At 37.7% G+C, this 20,771-nt stretch overlaps 1 protein-coding gene across 1 annotated transcript; it reads left to right on the forward strand.

Annotated features, from left to right (window-relative positions):
* The first annotated feature begins 535 nt into the window (after positions 1–535).
* On the forward strand, positions 536–18,943 carry INTS13 (integrator complex subunit 13). The gene is made up of 17 exons (XM_010219852.2): positions 536–644; positions 2,388–2,619; positions 4,710–4,784; positions 5,385–5,587; positions 6,209–6,289; positions 7,519–7,609; positions 9,126–9,254; positions 10,938–11,022; positions 11,965–12,054; positions 12,313–12,402; positions 13,509–13,687; positions 14,265–14,435; positions 14,831–14,985; positions 15,644–15,874; positions 17,053–17,192; positions 17,862–17,997; positions 18,888–18,943. The coding sequence occupies exons 2-17, from the start codon at positions 2,395–2,397 to the stop codon at positions 18,925–18,927; spliced, it is 2,121 nt and encodes a 706-aa protein (XP_010218154.1). The 5' UTR covers positions 536–644; positions 2,388–2,394; the 3' UTR covers positions 18,928–18,943.
* Positions 18,944–20,771: the final 1,828 nt, after the last annotated feature.

Raw genomic sequence — 20,771 nt, forward strand, 5'->3', positions numbered from 1 at the left:
CGGGGGCCGCGGGCAGACCCCGGCGGGGCGGCGGGAGCCGGTGGCGGGAGCCGGTGGTGGCAGCGGCGGCGGCGGCGGGCCGGGCGCGGCTCCCTGCCGGCGGGGCCGCCGCGCTCTCGCGAGAGCCGCGCGCGCCTCCCCATTGGGCTGCGGCCCTTGGGCGGCCGTTGGGCGCAGCTCTCGCGAGAGCTGTCAGGGTGGGCGGCGGGCGGCGGCCATGGCGGGCGCGTGAGGCCGCGCGGCGCCGCGGGGGAGCCGGGGCGGCCGGGCCCGCAGGGAGGAGCGGGCGCTCCCCCCGCTGGCGCTGGGGGAGCCGCTGCGCCAGCGGCGTAAGTGGCCGCGCGGGGCTCTCGGGGCCTCCGGGGTGGGCGGAGCGGGGGGGGCTGCGGCCGCTTCTCCCACCCCCGCGGGCGGCGGGCACGCAGGCAGGAGCTGGGCCCCGCCGAGCCGCCCGCCCAGGACGACGAGGCGGCAGCGGCGGCAGGAGCGGCGGGCAGAGGGACATGGAGGGCGCCCGGGCGGAGGCGCCCGTCTAGAGCGGCCCGCGGAGGCCCTCCCGCCTCCCCGGAGCGCGGCCGCGGCCGGGCCCGAGCGCGGCGTGGCGCGGCGGCCGCGCTGCTGCAGCTCCGCACGAGCAGCACCAGGTAAGCGAAGCGCACACGCATTGGTGTGCCCCTGTCCTTGTATGTATGTGTGTGTGTGTGTGGATAGTGCGTGTGAGTGTATGTACACATTTTTATATATATGTATGCATCTGTGAGTGTATGTGTATGCACATATGTAAGTGTGTGTGTATATATACATGCACATGTGCATATGTAAATGTGCATGTGTGTGCATGTGTAGATATATGCACATACTCAATAATATCTGTATGGGTGTAATAAAAAGGTTTGTATATATATACACCCATGTCTGCACAGACACACACGCATATAAATCATAGAATCACAGAGTCACAGAGTGGTTGAGGTTGGAAGGGACCCCTAGAGATCATCCCTCCTGCTCCAGCAGGGACACATAGAGCACGGGCCACAGGGTGGCAGCTAGGTGGGTTTGGAAGATCTCCAGAGAAGGAGACTCCACAGCCTCTCTGGGCAGCCTGTTCCACTGCTGTATATGTATATGCACACCCATATTATATTCATATCCAAAGGAGCAAACCTGCAAGGAAAACAGCTATAAAGGCTGGGCTAAGATCAAGTTTCCTGTCTGTTTTGTACCCAAATAATGGTGCTTCTGCAGGAGGTGATGCCCAGGCTTTTTAGGTGCTTTGGAAGGGTGTCTTCACAGTGAGGCAGTGGGAGAGGAAAACCTACTCAGTGGGCATGAAACAGGAAAGCTCTGCACTTCATGCAGAGTGGTGGTGGCCAGCAAAAGGACTAGAGGAAACGGCCACAAACTGAAGCATCGAAAGTTACACAAGAACTTAAGGAAAATTTTCTTGGTAGTGGGGGTGACAGAGCACTGGAACAGGCTGTCAAGAGAGGCTGTGGAATCTTGTCTGCAGATCTTCAAACCTGCTTGGATGCAATCTTGTGCCATGTGCTCTAGGTGACCCTGTGTTTGCAGGGGCCTTGGAGTAGACGATCTCCAAAGGTCCCTTCCAACCTTAATGAATCTATGATTCTTGGCGAGTAGAAAGCAAACAAGGGGTGCTTCTGTGAGCCTTGGAAGGCAAGAAATGTTCATGTTACAGTAATTTCAGATCTGCTCTTTGTATCAGCCAGAGGTTAAAATATAGATGCCAATACATCTATTTTTTTTAATAGTATCTGGCAAAACAAAGGCGAATTTTTAGGTAAAAATATCCCCAGAAAGCATATTTAACATATTTTAGCACATGGATAAGAGGAGAGGCCTTTTGTTCATTGTAACATGGGGCTGTTACAGAATGCGACTTGGTTCTGTTACTTATGCATGTTACCCTATATAGATGCTTACTTTCTGTACCTTAAGTATTAAATAGCAAGCAGGTTTGGGTCTTTCATAGTTTCTCTGAAATCTTTAATTAGGGAAGGGGGAAGCAGTAATATTGTTTATCATGATTAGCTTTTCAGCAGTTTACAGTCAGTTTTTTTTTTTTTTATGCATGGTTAGAAATTTAGTGTACTAAATATAAGGACTAGTGAGTGCTCTAGGCAATATTTTGTTTTTAGGTAAATAGGTTCTTTAAGTGAGTATGTGCAATTTTTGTAAAAAGCTTTACAAGTAGCTTTATAAGGTAAGATATGTGTGATAGTATAAGGTAACTTTTCTCAAAGCTTGTGTAGTAAATTAAAATACTTGTATATAAATGTAAACTGTGTAGTAAGCTTGTGTTGTAACTTTTTTTTTTAATTTGCCTCACGCAGTTTCTTACTAATTATCATACCTGTTTATTTCAGGAAGAAAATGAAAATCTTTTCTGAGTCTCATAAAACTGTTTTTGTTGTGGATCACTGCCCATATATGGCAGAATCCTGTAGGCAACATGTTGAATTCGATATGTTAGTAAAGAATCGGACCCAAGGAATTATACCCCTAGCTCCCATATCCAAATCCCTATGGACCTGTTCAGTGGAGTCATCTATGGAATACTGTAGAATAATGTACGATATTTTTCCTTTCAAAAAACTGGTAAGTTGTAGAGATACTGTACTTAGTTCTTCATAGTATAGCACTATTTTCCCTTTTAATTAGATTTTTAACACCTTTATATCTGATCTTTTAATACAACAACAGCTAACATATAAAAATATCTCTGAGGTATTGATGGAGCTTATAACTTTTATAAATGGTTTGAGTAGTAAATGAATCCCATTATACATTTGGTTTGGAGGACATCTAATAATCCTAGTGTCATTTTGTAAATTAGTGCTTGGTTGCAAATTATAAGGAGAGAAACTTTAAGGTAGTGTATAAATGTTCTTTAAGCTTACAAAAGTTTAAGTGAGATATTGTTTTAAATCTAATTTTGGTTCTACTGGTAGCCCTGCTGGGGGTTTTCCTTACAGACTTTGGAGGAGTGCAGAGCTGTAGGAAGTGGTAGGATCTCTCTGAAACTACCAGTTGGTAGTGGGAGAACTTCCTGCCACAAGTTTTTTTTTAGATTTTTTTTTTCCTCTATTGTGGACATTCAGATGACTTCTGTTTGATCTGTGTTCCCCCTTAATGAGTAATAGTCTAAAAGCCAAATGGATGGAATAACTAAGGATACTGATACTTGTTGAGGGCTGCTTTACAGGCAGACTGGAGTAACCCATTAGTTTGCTCTTGAATGCAGGGCTTATGGGCATTGTAGACAACACACCATGTGGAAAACTGCCTTGTGTTAGACGATCTTTTCTCCTTTTGAGTCAGAAAATAAATGCTATATTGAAGGATGAGTTTTGCTACGCTTATGGTTTTGCTTATGGCAGATGTGTTGTAAACAACATCTTGGAACAAAATGTGAAGAGTTACAGCTTGAACTAGAAAGCATTTCCTGAGTAATATCAGTTTACACTTAAAGGCAGATGATACAACTGCAATACCAAGAAAGAAAACCTGTTTTTGATCTCTGTATCAATGATCCCTACACAAAGCATAGCCCTGGCAGAGCTTTCTTTGTTCTAAGGCCTCTCACTGCTGTGGAGTTGCATTATAATAATTAGCACTAAACTACAAAGAACAGAACATTATTTAGTCCTTCTGTTTCTCTTGATGATAAATGCCTCTGTGGGGGAGATGAGTTACCTCTCTGATATGTGTTTCACCTCTAATCAAAGCTCGTGCTTGGCGTCCCATCAAATTATCGTGATCTGCTGTAGCAAGCACAACCAGTGGTAGCTAAATAGCAGCTTCCAAGTCTGTCTGTTTATTTTTATTTACTTGTTTTGTCCCTTCTTTAGCACATGAATGAGAGAGGAGAACTTTCATCACAGGGGCTGTTAGGGACTATGTTTAGATCATAGAGCATAGGAAGAAGTCAGACTGAATGGTGTGATGGTGTTTCTATAAGCTCAAGTTTGAGCAGAGCAAAATTAATATTTCTGCAAGGAAAATTATTTAAGAATTTAAGTAATTTAAGAAAAGGAGTATATTAAAATGGTGAAACAGAGTGAGGATTGACTGCTCACTTCTAGTTTTCTGATACTTCAGACTTTGAGGAAGAATGTGTATTTATTTTAAACTTCTGTTTAAAAGAATATCTAACCCATATCATGAACTCCCATGATGAGATATGTTAACTGTGTGCTTAACTGAATCGAGTCATTTGGCTGACCCGAAGTCTCTGTGATAGGAAAACTGAAACTGAGAGGGAAGGCATGCTCTTCTCAGCTTATTTTGGTAACATATTGAGAACATGTTTTGGTATCTAGTGTTTATGATACCTTGCTAGATATTTGCCCCTCAGGTCTCTCGTGACAGAGTTTGCAGAACGAATTGCTGTGCTGTAGCATTGGAATTTATTTTGCTTGGTAGATGTTTTTATTATGAGAAGTGTTACCAGACTAGTGAAATTGATCCTTAATATCCTGCAGTGCTGCCCTGGTGTACAGAGTGACTTAACTACAGGTATTTAGTTGTTGTTAAATATGATTCTACGGCAAAGCTGCCTGAATATAGCAGGAGTGATGCTTTTTGTACTTTTGTTCTTATTTGTTTTTGTTTGGTTTGTGATTATCTGTTAACTAAATCTGAAGAAGGTGTAACTTAGGGTGGTTTGAATTTTGTTACTCTTTTAGGTGAATTTCATCGTGAGTGATTCTGGGGCTCATGTCTTGAATTCTTGGACCCAAGAAGATCAGAACTTGCAGGAGGTATGCTCTGTAGCTGTTCTTCTGTTTTGCAAGTCTAGCTCGATTACAGAATAAAAAGTGACTTCTTAATGCATTCATCATGAAATGATTTTGTTGAATGAAAAAGTCAGTGGATCTGGTCTGGAATGATTACAGAATAAGATTTTAAGAAATATTCTGTTAAGTTACCCAAATGAGTTGGAAGGTTAAATAGTTTTAAAAATTTGTAAACAGTGTTTGTATTTTGTTTACTCTTGTGTTAAAAAGTCTCCTTTTCCAAAAAAAATGACTGTTGGAAGGAACTGATTAATCGAATTCTAGAAGAGAGAGCCATCTGGCAATTGATAATGTTAGTATCTTGGGTATAATGAATGTGCATGTTATTTGTCAGTCAGTACTGAAAGCCTAAATTAATTGCAAAAGGGGAATTTAGAACTGAATATTTTCCAAAAGGCTGGAAGTGTATCAGATATTTTTAATTGCTCTATTAGTTTTTCTCCCAACGATATTAATTTTTATATAAAATAAATTGCAGCTATGACTTTTCTCTTTTAGATCATTTTAACAAATGACTTAAAAATAACTTTCAATAATAAAATGTGTGTCTTTCTTTTTAACTAGCTGATGGCAGCATTAGCAGCTGTTGGGCCACCTAATCCCAGGGCAGATCCAGAATGTTGCAGCATACTTCATGGTCTGGTCGCGGCAGTAGAAGCGCTCTGCAAAATCACAGAATACCAGCATGAGGCTCGAACTATGCTCATGGAGAATGCAGAACGTGTTGGAAACAGAGGAAGAATAATCTGTATTACAAATGCAAAAAGGTCTGTATGATAACATTAAAACATTAAAACATATATTTGTTTTAGGAGCATTAGTAGCTCAGTGTTTGTTGTAAATTAGTGCCCTAAATAGCTAGATTTTTGTGCATTTCTGTTTGTAGATCATTTCTTGCTGCCTTAAAGTTTTCATTTGTAGAGGTCTGCTAGAGCAGTCAACGAAAAGTTTTTTTTCACTTTAAAGAGGAGTGCATTTACTGGCATGTTGCTCTGAAGAAAACAATAGATTTGATTGCATTGGTAGTGGGATGAACAGCATGATTTAACTGGGAGAAATGAGTGAAAAGTTTTGCCACTGAAATAGAAAATAAGATTAACTCTTCATGTCCCCAAACAGAAATTATGGATTATAGAGGCTGTTTTGCAAGATTTATATTTTACAACAGGCACATAATTCTGCATGAATAGATAGTGAGATGTGTCTGTCAAAGCCTATTTTTAATAAAATATTACAAAAATGGGAAATTATCATAGTTTATCAAAATTTCACACAATGTGTCATGGCTATGGAAGCTGAGCCTTTGTATGTGCTAAGACAGTAAAAATCTTGTCATAAGGATAAGAAAAAAAATCTATAAAAATACCTTTTTTTTTGTGCCCTTTTAGTGACAGTCATGTTCGAATGCTTGAGGACTGTGTTCAGGAAACTATTCATGAGCATAACAAGCTTGCAGCTAATTCAGATCAGTGAGTATACTTTTCACAAATATGGTTTCTCAGTTTCTCTGAGTTGCATGTGCCTGTTAGATGCCTTCCAGGAAATATGGATGTGTTTTTGTCACTTAAAACATACCAAAACATACTTTGATGACATTTGAATGTCCATCTGAGATGCTGAGTCATGAGGTGCATAATTGTTGACTCTTCAGTATCATCCTTCATCACAGGGTAATAATACCTCAGGTTTCATTTTGCATCTTGCTCCAAAATGTAAAAGGCAGGTAACTCTGTGCCTTTTTGAATACTTTATCACTGTGATCAATAATGCATGTGACGTATTCTGCCTTGGTAACAGTAGCACTGAACGAGTTGTATGTGCCTCTTTGACTAAAATGACTGAGATGCTTGAAATTAATTTTTAATTTCTAAATTATTTTTATGCCCCCATGAAATAATGGGATCTCTTGAACTACAGGAGGCATCTCCTTCTCTAAAAGAAGTGTTGCCGCTTCCCCCCGCCCCACACACACCTTTTGTATAGTGTAACCTGTGAGCAGGAACTGTGTATTGCCTTGCACAGTGCATAATAGGTTGAGATCCTGTTCTTGGTTCTTCCAAGGCATTTAAATAGCACAAGTAAGTGTCCAATATCTATCTACCTGCTGCAATTGCAATTTCAAAGATGTAGAAAAGATGCAGCCCCTGGAGAACCAGGTTTTAAGCTCAGTGTGAAAAAAGAACCTGTGAGAAAAGCTACCCCAGACCTGGGATTTTGTATATTCCTGTAACTGGAAATATGGAACAATGTCCTGTTCTCTCTAAATTTCCAGACATGTTAGTAGGAGAGCATGTTAGCTGGATAATTTTAAAATTCACAGGAATTTTCTTGCTATTATCTTCTTGACACTTGGAGACACAAATCTCTTGTCGTTTGAGTGAAGTTGATCAGTTTATACCAGTTAAGGATCTACTCTGTTGATTTGTCCAAACAGTATAGTGACATTGCATGAAGAGACAGAAGCATCATTCTTTTTTTATTCTGATTAAAATTCATTTTGAAATGTGTGCTCTTGAAAAGCATTAATATAACCTAGTTTCCACAGAAAACTTGCAGAAACAGAGCATCATAATACATTTCCATGGGATCTGTGTTCTGAACATCAACTGGGTATTGGGAGAAGAGAATTGATTGCATTTCTGTGGGATAATATCTGCTATGCTGTAGGCTTACTGAAATAGAAATGTTTATTTTTAAGTCTAATGCAGATTCAGAAATGTGAATTGGTCTTAATCCACACTTACCCGGTTGGTGAAGACAGCCTTGTTTCAGATCGTCCTAAAAAAGAGGTAAGGATCTTAAAACAAGGAAAATTTATCCAAGTTTTAGGAACCACATGAAAAACAAAATAGACAATGCAAGTTGACTGTTCAGCAATCAAGTTTGAAGCCTTTGATCTCCAAGTTGTAGTTAGTACTATGGGTGACTATCTTTGAGAAGCTGACAGCTTAGATTTGCCACATGAGATACATCGTTTGTAATGAACTGTTTCCTTGTTTGGTAGTCCACATGTGTATGTGGTGTCCTTTTTTCCACTTCATTGCTTAAACTTCTTGCAACAATAATTCATGTTTCTGCTTCTCATGAAGTAAGCATATTGATGTCCTAGATGGATAAAATTGTGGGACTTAGGAGAAGGAATCCCATCCCAAAGAATCTAATGGAAAAGCTGACAACTGGCTGTATAAATGGTCTGTTCCGTGTTAGCTGTCAGAATGTTTTCTCAATGGATAACAGCAGAAACTTTATCTGCTTTCCAAGGAAAGGGTAATGTTGTAGGAAAGTAGAATGTTTGACATTCACAGAATCATTTAAGTACCGTGCAGATATCTTCTCTTAAAAATTTAGAAAGTAAAAGGAAGAATTTATATGAAAAATTATTCCACCAACTGACATTCCAAATGCCTAGTAATAAGAGCAAATAGATAACTTGAATTCTCAGTAGTTTTTAAACCACTGCATGCAAAATATGCCCTGATATATTCCCTAAAATATGCATGAGTATATTCTGCTGTTCTTCAGCCTGTTTCCTTTCAGTTTTTCAAGGAACAATTTTTTTCCCTTATTATGATAGATATCTAATTCTGCATTTTATGTCAGGAGTAAGTCTAAGTATGATAGCTTTCTTAAGATACTGTTCTACAAAATTATTTCTAGATGAATGCTGAGTAATATATGTGAACAGGAGAGAATAAATTGACTGCATTTATTTTCTGTACGACTGGTATTTTTGTCACAGTTTTTCAAGTGCTGCCTAAAATTAATGTCACTACTTGCTGGCAAAGGAAAATCAAGTACAGCTTGCAGTACAGCTTGTATTTGTTTCTCGTGTGTGTGTGTATATAGAAAATACAGGTGGGTAGGGAAAATTACTGTGTTCAAGTTACTCGATTGATGAAAGGGAGGGGAAGACTCGGGCCCAGAGCTGCTATTAAGAGCATAAAATCTTGGGTTCCTGCCCCATGTCCTGGTACTAAATCTTCCTATTAGCAATTAATGACTTTTTTTTTTTTTTTTTTTTTTTGTAACAACTGGGACAACTTGGAGAATTTTGGGTAAAGAGCAAGTCTTGTGGGCTTTTTTGTTATTATTTATATTTATTTATTTATATTTATTTATATTTACTTATATATTTATATTTATTATTATTTTGTTGGTTTTGTTTTTTCTTTTTTCTTCTTTCTTCTCTGGCTGAAGTTAGAAGTATAAACCTGCTTAATTTAGAATTTCAAAGGATTTATACACTGCTACAAATTTTGGACCTTAATCCATTAATGCTATATATTCTATGCCAATTTGTTCCAGCTTTCACCTGTTTTAACCAGTGAAGTACACAGTGTCCGTGCTGGGCGTCACCTGGCTACAAAACTGAACGTTTTAGTGCAGCAGCACTTCGATCTGGCTTCAACCACAATAACTAATATCCCTATGAAGGTAATATTGTGTGTATAGCTCTATGTTAACTGGCTGCATCACTTTTAAATTGGTTTGCAAACTTTTAATGTTTATTTTAATGGATTTTTTCCATTGCTTTTCTCTCCATATCATATTTTCTGTTTTGTTTTTGTTTTTATTAGCCCACATTCAATGTCTGTGACCAGGTTAGTAAAATTAAAGAAGGGGGAGGAAAAAAAAAAAAAGGATCACAGAACAAAATGCTGTATTGCCAAAATCAATTTTTGACTTAGCAATACAAGTGTTATTTCAGTTTTGTTTGTATTGTTTTATATAACTGTAGTCTTATTTACCTCAAATTACTTTGTCTGTGATTCTTTTATCTTTTCCTAGTTGTGTTCATTAGATATTCTTGACCCTTATGCATTTTAGTGTCATAGTGAGTCTCTCTCCTCTGTTTCATTATCATGCCCACCCAACATAAAGGTGTTTGTAACTAATAGATGATTTTTTGACTAAATCTTTTCCAGTATGTTTTCCAGTCCGAAGCTGCGTAAGTCAGAAGCAGAGGGACAGGAGTGTGTAATTTAGTTATGAAAGACATTAGACTTCTTTTATGTCCCTGTGTACTTAGATATCTGTTTTACTCACTACTAGAAGGGAAGTCTATGCATCTAAGAACTCTAAGTATTAAAATTAATTTTCTGTTTTCATTGCGTCTTGCTGCCTGATCAGAAGCATCAAACAAACAGAAAGGGCAAGGCAGATAAACTTTGATTTTAAAAAAAAAAAAAAGAAAGGAAAAAAAAGACTTTTAATACTATCGATCAGTGCTTGTTTATGGCTTTGAAAAATAGTAATATTTTATGTATTTTTGTAGGTTAAAACATGAATTTAAGTATTAATGTACTCAGACCACGTTAATAGAACTCTAACTATCGGTCATAGTATAAATGTGACTTTTAGGTTTGCAAATACCTTGTCTGTGACTTTCTGACCTGTGTGCTGCTGGTTTGCCTCTCCCTTCTGCCTTTGTCCTTATAGCAATAGACTATGTTGGGTTCTTTGTCCTTTTTTTTTTTTTTTTTTTTTCTTCCCACTTGGAATAAATTGCCAAGATTACTGTTCTGTTTTTGCTAATCTGCTGCAGCTGTTTAAAGATGCAATCTCCTCCTTCCAACATTCAGTTTCGAATTATAAGCTTGTGACTGAAAAAGCATTTTTGTATATCTTAAATACAGGAAAATGATAAAATACTCTCAGTCCTCCTCCCCATTTTTTTTTAAGTTCAGATTCATGAGATTTTTAGTTTTTTACTGAGCAGTGGCCATTTGTTGCTGCCGGATGAGTTCTAGCTGTGTATTAGTGATATTTAAATATGTTACAGCCTTGTTAAACTTCCTGAATTTAAACAAAAGGACGGGGAAAGATAGTTAAGCCTATTTTTATCTCTTTTTTTTGCATTATGCACCCTGTCATGGCACTTGTATGAAGAGGAAACCACAATATTTCAAAAAGGACAAAAGAGAGAAAGCAGATGGCTGCATCTTTAAATAGGTCAGAGAGCAAAGTTTCCTCAACATTGCAATCCTCTTGTTGTCTGATGCACTCTGGAGATTCTCTGTTTTCTTCTGGAGTGAAAGATAAATTTAGAACTGTTCTCATGTGAAAACAGTAACTTTTAGTTAAAATAAGAAATATTTTTGCATTTCTCTCTTAAAGGAAGAGCAACATGCCAACACTTCAGCCAACTATGATGTAGAGCTTCTTCATCATAAAGAGGCACATGTTGACTTTTTGAAGAGTGGTAAGTAGAAATAATTTTTTAAAAATGCTTTTTGTGTCTTTTATTTTGATTGGTATTTTGGAAGTATTCACAAAGGTGAGCTATGCACTCTGAACTGAAGTAACAGGAAACTCTTGTTTCTGTGAAATGGCTTGCTAGGGAATATTTAGATTAAATAGATTTGTCCTTTAGATATCTTGGGAAAGTTTTTTTTTTTTAATGATTCCAGTTGTTTTAAAACATCTGTGAGCTTTCAGTAAGGATAAAAATACAACTTCTACAAGCTACGTGCACTGAGTGATAAGCAAAATATCACAAATCATGCATGAGGGAGTATGTATTGTGAAATCAAAGAAAGTTTCTTTCTTGGAGCATAACATAATACTTACTGTAATAGGTTGATGTATGTGTCTAATTCCTCACAGAGTAACATGAATTTAAGCATCATCTTGTGTGATTAACTGTGCTACTGTAATTCCAATATGTGTAAAACTCTGTTAATCTTTCCTTACCTAATGTGTGTTAAAGGACAAGAAGAATAGCAAACAACTTGCTAGCAGGGATGTGTTAAAACAGACATCAATACCCCATTAAATTGTCTTTTAAGGAAAAAAAAGTCTTATGTTACAGATGGAAAACTACAGATACTTTTTGTTTTAATTATTGAATCGGACATATAGGACGTGTCCTGGAGGTGTAGTTTTATATGTACACCTACCAATTTCAAAGTTGTTTTGTTTTGTTTTTCAAAATGCTACTGCTAAATAACCTAGGGTTGCTTATGTTAGATAACTAAGCTTTTTAAAACTGCATCACGTTTTGTATACAGTCATGCTATTTATATTTAATATCTTATGTATTTTCAGTAATACTTAATGCTCATGTAGGAATCTGCTGTATTTACCAAAGTAAATATGGTCGATCAAGTTATGACACTTTCTTTTTATTCTGGTTTTGTTACAGGTGATAATCATATAGGTGGCAATAGCAGAGAAGGCACGTTTAAAGAAACTGTAACATTAAAATGGTGTACTCCTAGAACCAACAGTGTTGGTAGGTAACTTGATAGCTCAGGGAGACAGTTGCTTAATCCTATTTCACCTTTTATTCTATATGCCTTGCTGCTGATTGCTTTAATAATAGTCCTATTTTGGCTAGTTGGTCATCTGCCTAAGAGATGGGGGTGGGGGAGTAGGCAGCAAGGCTTCTCTGCTTTTTGGGCAGTAGTCTCCTCCCATTCTTTTCATTTGGTGGGGTGTTTTTGCTGTGTTTTGGAGCCAGCCTCAAATTTTCTATTCATTTACTTTTCAGAATTACACTATTGCACTGGAGCCTACCGGATTTCCCCCGTAGATGTAAATAGCAGACCTTCTTCATGCCTTACTAACTTTCTCCTTAATGGTAAACTTATGTTCTTGGCCAAGTATTTTGTTTTGATAGTTAAAATATTAATAGTTTTGAAATATTTCGATAGTTGAAGTGTTTGATAGCAAAAAAAATCCAATTTAGTAGGAAACATTGCTTCCAGCAGGTGCTCAAAGTGCTTACCCTGGTTGCTGACTGCAAAGTATTAACACCCCAAATCCATGCCTGGTGGTAGGTAGCCTCTGAGCTTACTCTTAGATATGGCAAAACGCTGCTCGGTTGCTTAAGTTTACTGGGATCAATCCAAAGGGGAGTTAGATCCATCTACTTATCTTCAAGATATTAGCCTTTGTCATGTATTACTTTTGTGTAAGAGGTTGTCATTTATGTACATGCCCCAAAAGTAGTCGAAAACTGCTGCTTTCAAGCATGTAGTGTTGTGTCAATTTTAATTACATGCATTTTTTTTTTCTTTTTGTAGTTTTCAAGAAAAGTTACACTACAAACACCTCTTTCAATAGGTTGTTTTCTTCAGTCGAATTAGTTATGTGTCTAAATAAACATGTGGTGTTTTTCTTGCCCTATATTTTTATTTTTCCCTAAAAATTCTATACTGGTGAAGTACCATGATTAATAAAAAGGGTCGAACCAAAATGAAAGTAACCTCTCTATATCTTCTGTTTTTGCTTCCTCATAATGTCACACCTTTGAGCTGAATTGAATCGAGTGCATTTTATTGGACACGAGGCAAAGCCAGTTTCATCTTTGTGTATCTGAAAATTATCTCATTTTTAAGCATAAAATAGTACAAATTCATAACTTTGCACTCAAGCAAGGTACAAATAATAAGCTGTCTGTATATACAGCATTTTAAGTGTGTGTATCCCTAAAAGGCATGTCCTCTTCAGAAAACTTTTGAGATGTCACAGGAAGGTTTTTGATCTTATGCTTGATGCCATATCCTGTTTAGGGATAGGGACTAAATGCTCAAAAAGATTTTTCTCATTCAAACTAGGGGAAAATGCAACTTTAGTGTATAAAAAGACTGGCTTAGACACAAACCCGTATTATGTGAATACATATAGTTTTTCAGTTAAAGTTGTAGCGTGCAGAACTAACCAAGCTGACCTCGCCTCCACCAGGTCGCTCTGTCTTATTGGAGCAGCCACGCAAGTCTGGCTCTAAAGTCATTAGCCACATGCTCAGCAGCCATGGAGGAGAAATCTTCCTGCATGTTCTAAGCAGCTCCCGATCGATTCTAGAAGATCCCCCATCGATTAGTGAAGGCTGTGGTGGAAGAGTCACGGACTACAGGATTACAGTAAGAGGCCCTTTGCTTTTGAATTGCCGTTTTTCTCAGGCTGCAAGAGATGCAATGCATTTGGTGTTCCATATGGGGAGTGTTGCTTTCTGGAGAGCTGCGTGGATTGTATGGCTATTGGTACTATATTGTGTTATTGGTGTGTATTAGTGCAAAGTACTATTTCTGCTTATTGTGATGCCTGCCCTATAGGACCATTTCCATACAAAGTAGTCCTTGCTGCCTTCGTGCACTATAAACACTTAAAATTCTTGATTGCTTCTCAAATACTGTTTTCTCAATGCGGAGAAGACTGTTCTGCTCATTGTCAGAAGGATGGGTTGTTCCTGAATGGCTTGTAGAATACATGGAAAAGATAAAGCTGTCAGCTTTATCAGTTTTTAACCTTTATTTTCATAACATTAGTTAAGTGTTTGTCCGATTAGAGTTGTACATCTGGAAACTGTAAACACGTCTGGTTGTTAGAGCGAATTTAGTGGGTGGGGTTGGTATACACAGTGATAAGCTGTTTGACCCAATCAGCGAAAGTTACTTTGGTGGAGAAATTCCTAATTTTATCTTGTTTGGTTATCATTAGGATTTTGGTGAATTTATGAGGGAAAACAGATTAACTCCTTTTCTAGAGCCCAGATATAAGATGGATGGAAGTCTTGAAATTCCATTGGAACGTGCAAAAGATCAGTTAGAGAAACATACCCGTTACTGGCCTATGATTATTTCTCAGACTACCATATTCAACATGCAAGCTGTAAGTAATCTGGGGGTTAATAACCTTTTATTCTGTTCTGGAGTAAGTTTCAACTTGTTACATGATGAAATAACTCCATCTTATGATAAATCACTTGCAACAAAATCAGTTTAAACTTTATTTTCAGTTAAATATTCCAAAATATTCTAATGTAACTAGAATATTAGGATGTAATCTAAATAGGATGGAATATTTGGAACTCATTTACTTACAGACCCACTGGTGTTGTGGTAAATAGAGAGAAAATGCAACATTTAGAGGCTTTATAGCCTATAAGGTGTGTGGTGGGGAGTGTGTGTGTGTTACATAATTCCATATTTTGATTTCTTTTCCCCTGTTTCTTTCCTGCAGCATATATAGATTTTCCTGTTGTTCATTTCTGTTTCATATTGCAGGTAGTGCCATTAGCCAGCGTGATTGTAAAAGAGGCCATGACAGATGAGGATGTTCTGAACTGTCAAAAAACAATATACAATTTAGTAGATATGGAGAGGAAAAATGACCCACTGCCGATTTCAACAGTTGGTACCAGGGGAAAGGGTCCAAAAAGGTTAAACACTTTCTTTGTTGCTGTTTTACTTCTTTCAGAAAGGTTACATTTACATTGTTTTCATGTAAATTTTCATAGTTTGGTTAAAGGTAATGTGGAGAATGCTAAATGCTAAATGATGCACACATGAAAAATAACTGCTGTGAGTGCTTTGATTACATCATTTAAGGGTTGTCATTGTATAGACGTAGAACTATGTTAGACAAACATTTTGTTACAAAAAACTACAAGAATGGTTCTCCTTGCTTTTGTATTTTTTTTAACATAAAGGGAAAAGTCTGATACAAGCCAAGACAGAGGAACTGGAATAATTTCCAATCAATACAAAAGGAAACTTAAGTAAGCTCTGAATTAAATGCCTTTTGGCCCTGTGATTTTTGCAAATGTTAAGAATTTGATTGCAGTGGATGTAGTAGATTTCAACTGAAAATTGTGTAAAGTGGGGAGTGCCAAAAGAAAGCTGGTTCTGAAAGCTTCAGGGATACAATATGGTGTGGACAGGCTTCCAGTCCCAGAGAAGGGGAGATAATCTATAAGAAGTTATTTTGGTGGGGTTTTGGGTGTCGTATGTTCTGCTCTTAACCTTGATTTAATCAGCGTGTTAACGCTGTAGGTGCTGCTGTGCTTAACTAGACTTCCCTTTCCCGCCCTTGCGCAGAGACGAGCAGTACCGCATCATGTGGAACGAGCTGGAGACGCTGGTGCGCGCGCACATCAGCAACTCGGACAAACACCAGCGCGTCCTGGAGTGCCTGATGGCCTGCAGGAGCAAACCCCCCGAGGAGGAGGAGCGCAAGAAGCGCGGCAGAAAGAGGGAAGAAAAGGAGGACAAGTCAGAGAAGTCAGGAAAAGACTATGAGCCTGATAAGCCATGGCAAGAATCAGAAAGGTAAATTTTCTGTCATTTAAAAAAAAACTTTAGCATAAAAATTTTTGTTTTGTTCTACTTCAAAGAGGGGAGAAGTGACTGTGGAACAGTTACAGATTACAATTTGGCGTTTTCATACATTCAACCATGGCTTACTCGCAATGATGTTAAATCCCAAGGCCCTTTTTTCAGTTGCCATGAACCAGCTTGAACAGGTGCATTTATTACTGTGCAGGCTTTTCAAATAAGAATGCAAAGGCTAGAATGGTTCTGTGATTTGCTAAATGTTTTAGCATGGCTTTGTATTTGCAAAGACTTTGCATCTTCAGTTTTATTGCAACTTTAACATGTTTTAAGCAACTCTAATGTTTCAGTTTAACTTGTTTTAGAAGCGTCTTGGTTTTAAAAGCATTGCGGATGTGAAAGTTGTGGGTGAGCACACATTAATTTAGCTCCAATTGCAGGGACTCTACAGTTCAGGTAGAAAGACAGTCTGCACTTAGCCAGACTCTTTAGTTGGACATCAAAGTTGTTCTGTCCAGGTGCATCCTGTAACCTACATCATTATTGCAACTCCTATAATTGATGCACATCTCCAAACCTCTTCTGTTTTTCCTTTTTCAAACTAGCATTCCATGATCAAAAAATGGTCGTGGCTGTTTGCTCTTGGGTTTTTGTGCATGGTGGAGTCATTTAGGCAGGCCTGTTCACCTGCCTTAATGGCACTGTGTCAATGACCTTTGTGCCTTTCTGCAAATGATCACATCCATTGGTCCTTTTTTAACTTTCACAAGGAAAAGAAAAGCAGGAAGTGAGAACAAAAGCAATTTGATTTGATTAGATTAAATTTAAATAACATAGAAAAGATAATAAGGCCTTGATATAGTAGTGTTTTTTCTGTGTTGTTACCTAGTTTGTCCTTTAGAACCCAGAATGATCAGCTATCTCAGAGCACAAAGTAAATATGAATAGCTAAAGCAAAATTTTACGATCCCATTACTTGAGGCTTTGTATAGAGGATTGTTTCTCTAGAGTCTTTTCTATTGTTTTCACCTTGACTTGGATCAAAAGACCCTTTCTTAGGAGCTGGATTGTATGCAACTTCGGAGAGTACAGAACAGGTACAGATTAGGAATCAAAGATGGCACTCTAGCATGGCATACTTTCTACTCTTTTTCTTTTCCTCTCAAAAAAAAAAGGTTGAAAAGTCTTCTGGATCGTGAAAAAGAAGATCTAGCAGAAGCTGAAGTTATAAAGGATTCCCCTGATTCTCCTGAACCACCCAACAAAAAGCCTCTTATTACAATGGATGAGATGCCCACAGTGGAAAAGGCAAAAGGTAAATCAGAAGAATTGCAACAGATAGTGTTTTCTTTTTAAAAGTTTAAATTTGTGTATCAGTCTGTATTTTCTAAAGTAGTTAGATGAAACTCCTTGGAGTTAACACTGAATCCATAAGAATTTATAATCAAGACATTGAGTGTTGAGATACACTTGATAAATGCATGTATCAACCCTAACAGATCTATACAGAAAGACAGATACTGAGATACTGAGTACTGTGTGTACTGATGATGGACATTTGCATTTTTGAGAAGGGCTTTGGGCAAATTCCTGCCTGTGCTTACGTGAGTTATTGCACATGACAAATGGTATTTAAGAACGAGTACCAAAAATAAGCAGCTCATGCTAATAATAAGGGATATGCCTGGGCAGTATAGTCGTTGGAAGGGGCAGCGCTCACTCACTTCTCTTCCTTGAACTGCTGTTGCCTCTGATGTGGCTCCAAATGCGGAGTCTTCATCACATCTCAACCATCATGAAATACTGCAGAGCAATTACTCATCTTGCCCATCTTTCCTTAGCCTCCATCATTAGGTTTTCTAACATTTGTGTCTATGGTACTGCCATAGTCTGCGGTTTCTTCAAAAATTTCATAATGATGTTCTGTTTAAGAATTCAGGAATTAAATCACTGTGACGCTTTTTAAATTTCTACCCAATTTTAGGGCCAATGTCCTTGCTGTCTTTATGGAGCAACAGGATTAATACTGCCAATTCTAGGAAACACCAAGAATTTATTGGTCGCTTGAACTCTGTCAACAACAAAGCTGAGCTGTATCAACATCTGAAGGAAGAAAATGGGTTTGTATCAATAAATGCATCGCTACAAATATTTTAGCAGTAGCTAATATATAGTATGAAAAAATGTTACTCTTGTCACAACATTTCAAAAGAAAACAACTCCTTAATCTTTGTAGATTGAAATATACAAATTTATTCCTTATGGAGTTTCTTTTTAAAGCTTTTTTTTAAGTCTTTTAAAGTTTAGGTTCTCTTTCACTGAAGTCTGTCCCCTTACTGGGCAAGGATGAAATGCTGATCAGTGGCTTTGCCTGTGCTCTAGTGATTACCCTTGCAGCAAAATTCTTAATCCTCCAGGGATTCAATGCTTCAATCCTAGCCAAAATCAGATTGATTGTATGTCAGTTAAGTCCTTGGTTTATGTTTATTTAATATAAAAATATTGTAGATAATAAAATGTTGGTATCTTACAGCATGCTGCAGTAAAGTTGATAAAGCAGTCTGTGGTCTACCAAAAAAATCAAAAAAAACACCACCCTTTTGAGTTGGGTGGTAGCAGCCACTGATGGGGGGGAAGGTGAAAATGAAGGCCTTGGCACAAACTGCTAAATCTCAAATTTTAAAGAAGCAGATTCTCTGCAACCACATGGATCTAGGCTTTCATCTTTTGTTGACACTGATGATGGATAACTATTTGTGGTTGTGGCTGGCAAGTTTTTTTTGGCAGAAATCTTTACCTACAGATCACTGCTTAAAGAAGTATTAGGACAAGGTAAACTTGTGTGGGGCAGAGGGGGACAGGGAGAAACAGGATGGTTAGAGAAATGAAAAATATATATGTAAAATAAAAAGTAGAGATAAGTATTTGGGTTTTTTCTTTTTTTCATCTGTTGATTATATTTCCAGTAAATTGTATGACCATCCTTACTAGTTGTGTTCTTGTATTTCAGAATGGAGACAACAGAAAATGGAAAAACTGGCCGGCAGTGATTCTTCTATTTTTTTTTTTTTTAAATCCTTTTTTAATTTGTTTCTCTTCTTTGAGCAAAACTTGGCTAAATTGCAAGAATATTTCTTGTTGCATGTGATGTGGGTATCAGTCAGATTTTAGAGTTCTATTTTGATCGGTTGTTATGTTTTTGTATTTTTATGTTTTCCACGAAATACAAAGTCTGCCTGTCCCATTACATAAATTGAGGGCAAAAACGATCTGACCTAAAATATTCTACAGTAATATTTTTGAGATGAATAAAATCTCCAAAGCCACCCACTCAGCAAAATTATTGAAATTATAGTCCAAGTTTTCAGTCTTTTCCAATAAATATTCTTTAATATTTCAAAACCAGTGATGTCTCTTTGAAAAACTTTAATTTCAGTTAATTGTTATTTAACTGATAAAATTGTTAATACCCATTCATTGATACTTTTATTTATATGAAACTTCTCAGGAGTCCAGAATTATGGAGAAGACCGCACACTGAGTACCTAGTCACTGAGCTGAGGATGTGTCTGTCTCGACTTTCACTTGCCTGGTGGGGGGTGGGGAAATAAGTTTTTAAAGATAAAAATGGTTGGTTTACGAAATTTAACATTAATTAGAAAATATGTTTAGAAAGCAAAGCCTTTCATGTTGATGTGCTGTCTTTGTTTTTTAAACAGTTTTTGTTTTTAAACAAAAAATAAAATTTTTGCTAATGGTTAAGTGAATTCTGTGATGAAATTTGCCTACTGAGATACCTGTATGTTTGGAACGTGAAGGTTAATGCTGAACACAGAGGGCTCTAGAGTGACAAATCAGATGATTCATTCTTAAAATTGCTTTTATTTTTTTTGCTAGAACATCTTTCCTATTGACAAACAGCAGGATTCTCTGGGTCATTGCCTGCGGGTGATCTGGTCCTCTGCAAGGTCTTGAGTCCCCTTCTAAAGGGACCGCTTTGAGTGAGTTGAGGGAAGACGAGTACCCCGTATCTCCAAGTAGCTGATCCCTCCAGCGTGCCACATGTAGAACACAAAAGAAAGGTTACGGGATACAGAAATAAGACCTAGTTCCAAAAATAAGTCTCAGACTTGCCAGTTCCATTTCCACCTGGATTCAGCAGAGTTCTTTAAGCCTTCCTTTGCTCCATCTCCCTCGCTGCGTTCCGGCTGGTGTGAGCCGCTGTACATCCCACAGCTTTTACAGGTTGTATTTTAAGATGGTAGCAGCTGCATCCCACTGAGAGCTTTTCTAAACCTGCATTAGTTTTGAGTCCCAGTCATATTTCTTCTCCTGAGACTTTTAATACCATAGTTCGTAATGACTAGATCAGAACCCAAACATCATGCAAGGATTCTTTGCTTACATTGGTAACTGAGGCTGTGTGAAAGCAGAAGTATTTTCTGTCATTTCAAAGTAATTATTTAGCTGCTGTGCTACAGTCAAAAAGTAAATGTGGTTTCTGTTAAATGGTTTGAGAACCATTTTCTTACAATAATGTGATTACATAGTAAAGAATACTTGCATAATACTTTTGTCATATTTTCTAAATTTATATGGCGTTCATAGAAACACTGTATAAATCTTTGAAGTTCCTAAATCTGAAAATCTTTAATTTTACTTCTTATTTTAAAATAGAATGTCCTGCATCTTCATATCTGTTGACATCATATCTGATGTGTTCTGGAGGAGAATATTACAATTGAATTATTGCTGTTTGCATCCATTATTTTGTTTGTTTGTTTGGGGAGGGAGGAATTAATAAGATTTTTACTGCATACCAGTGTAGATTTTTTTCTCCCTTTTTAAGAAAAGGAGATCCAAAGCTTGGAATCTAGGGGTATTTTAAACATTA

This window comes from Tinamus guttatus, unplaced genomic scaffold (assembly GCF_059628265.1).
Source record: "Tinamus guttatus ecotype Peru unplaced genomic scaffold, ASM5962826v1 Tinamus_guttatus_pri_ptg000308l, whole genome shotgun sequence".
Classification (NCBI taxonomy): domain Eukaryota; kingdom Metazoa; phylum Chordata; class Aves; order Tinamiformes; family Tinamidae; genus Tinamus; species Tinamus guttatus.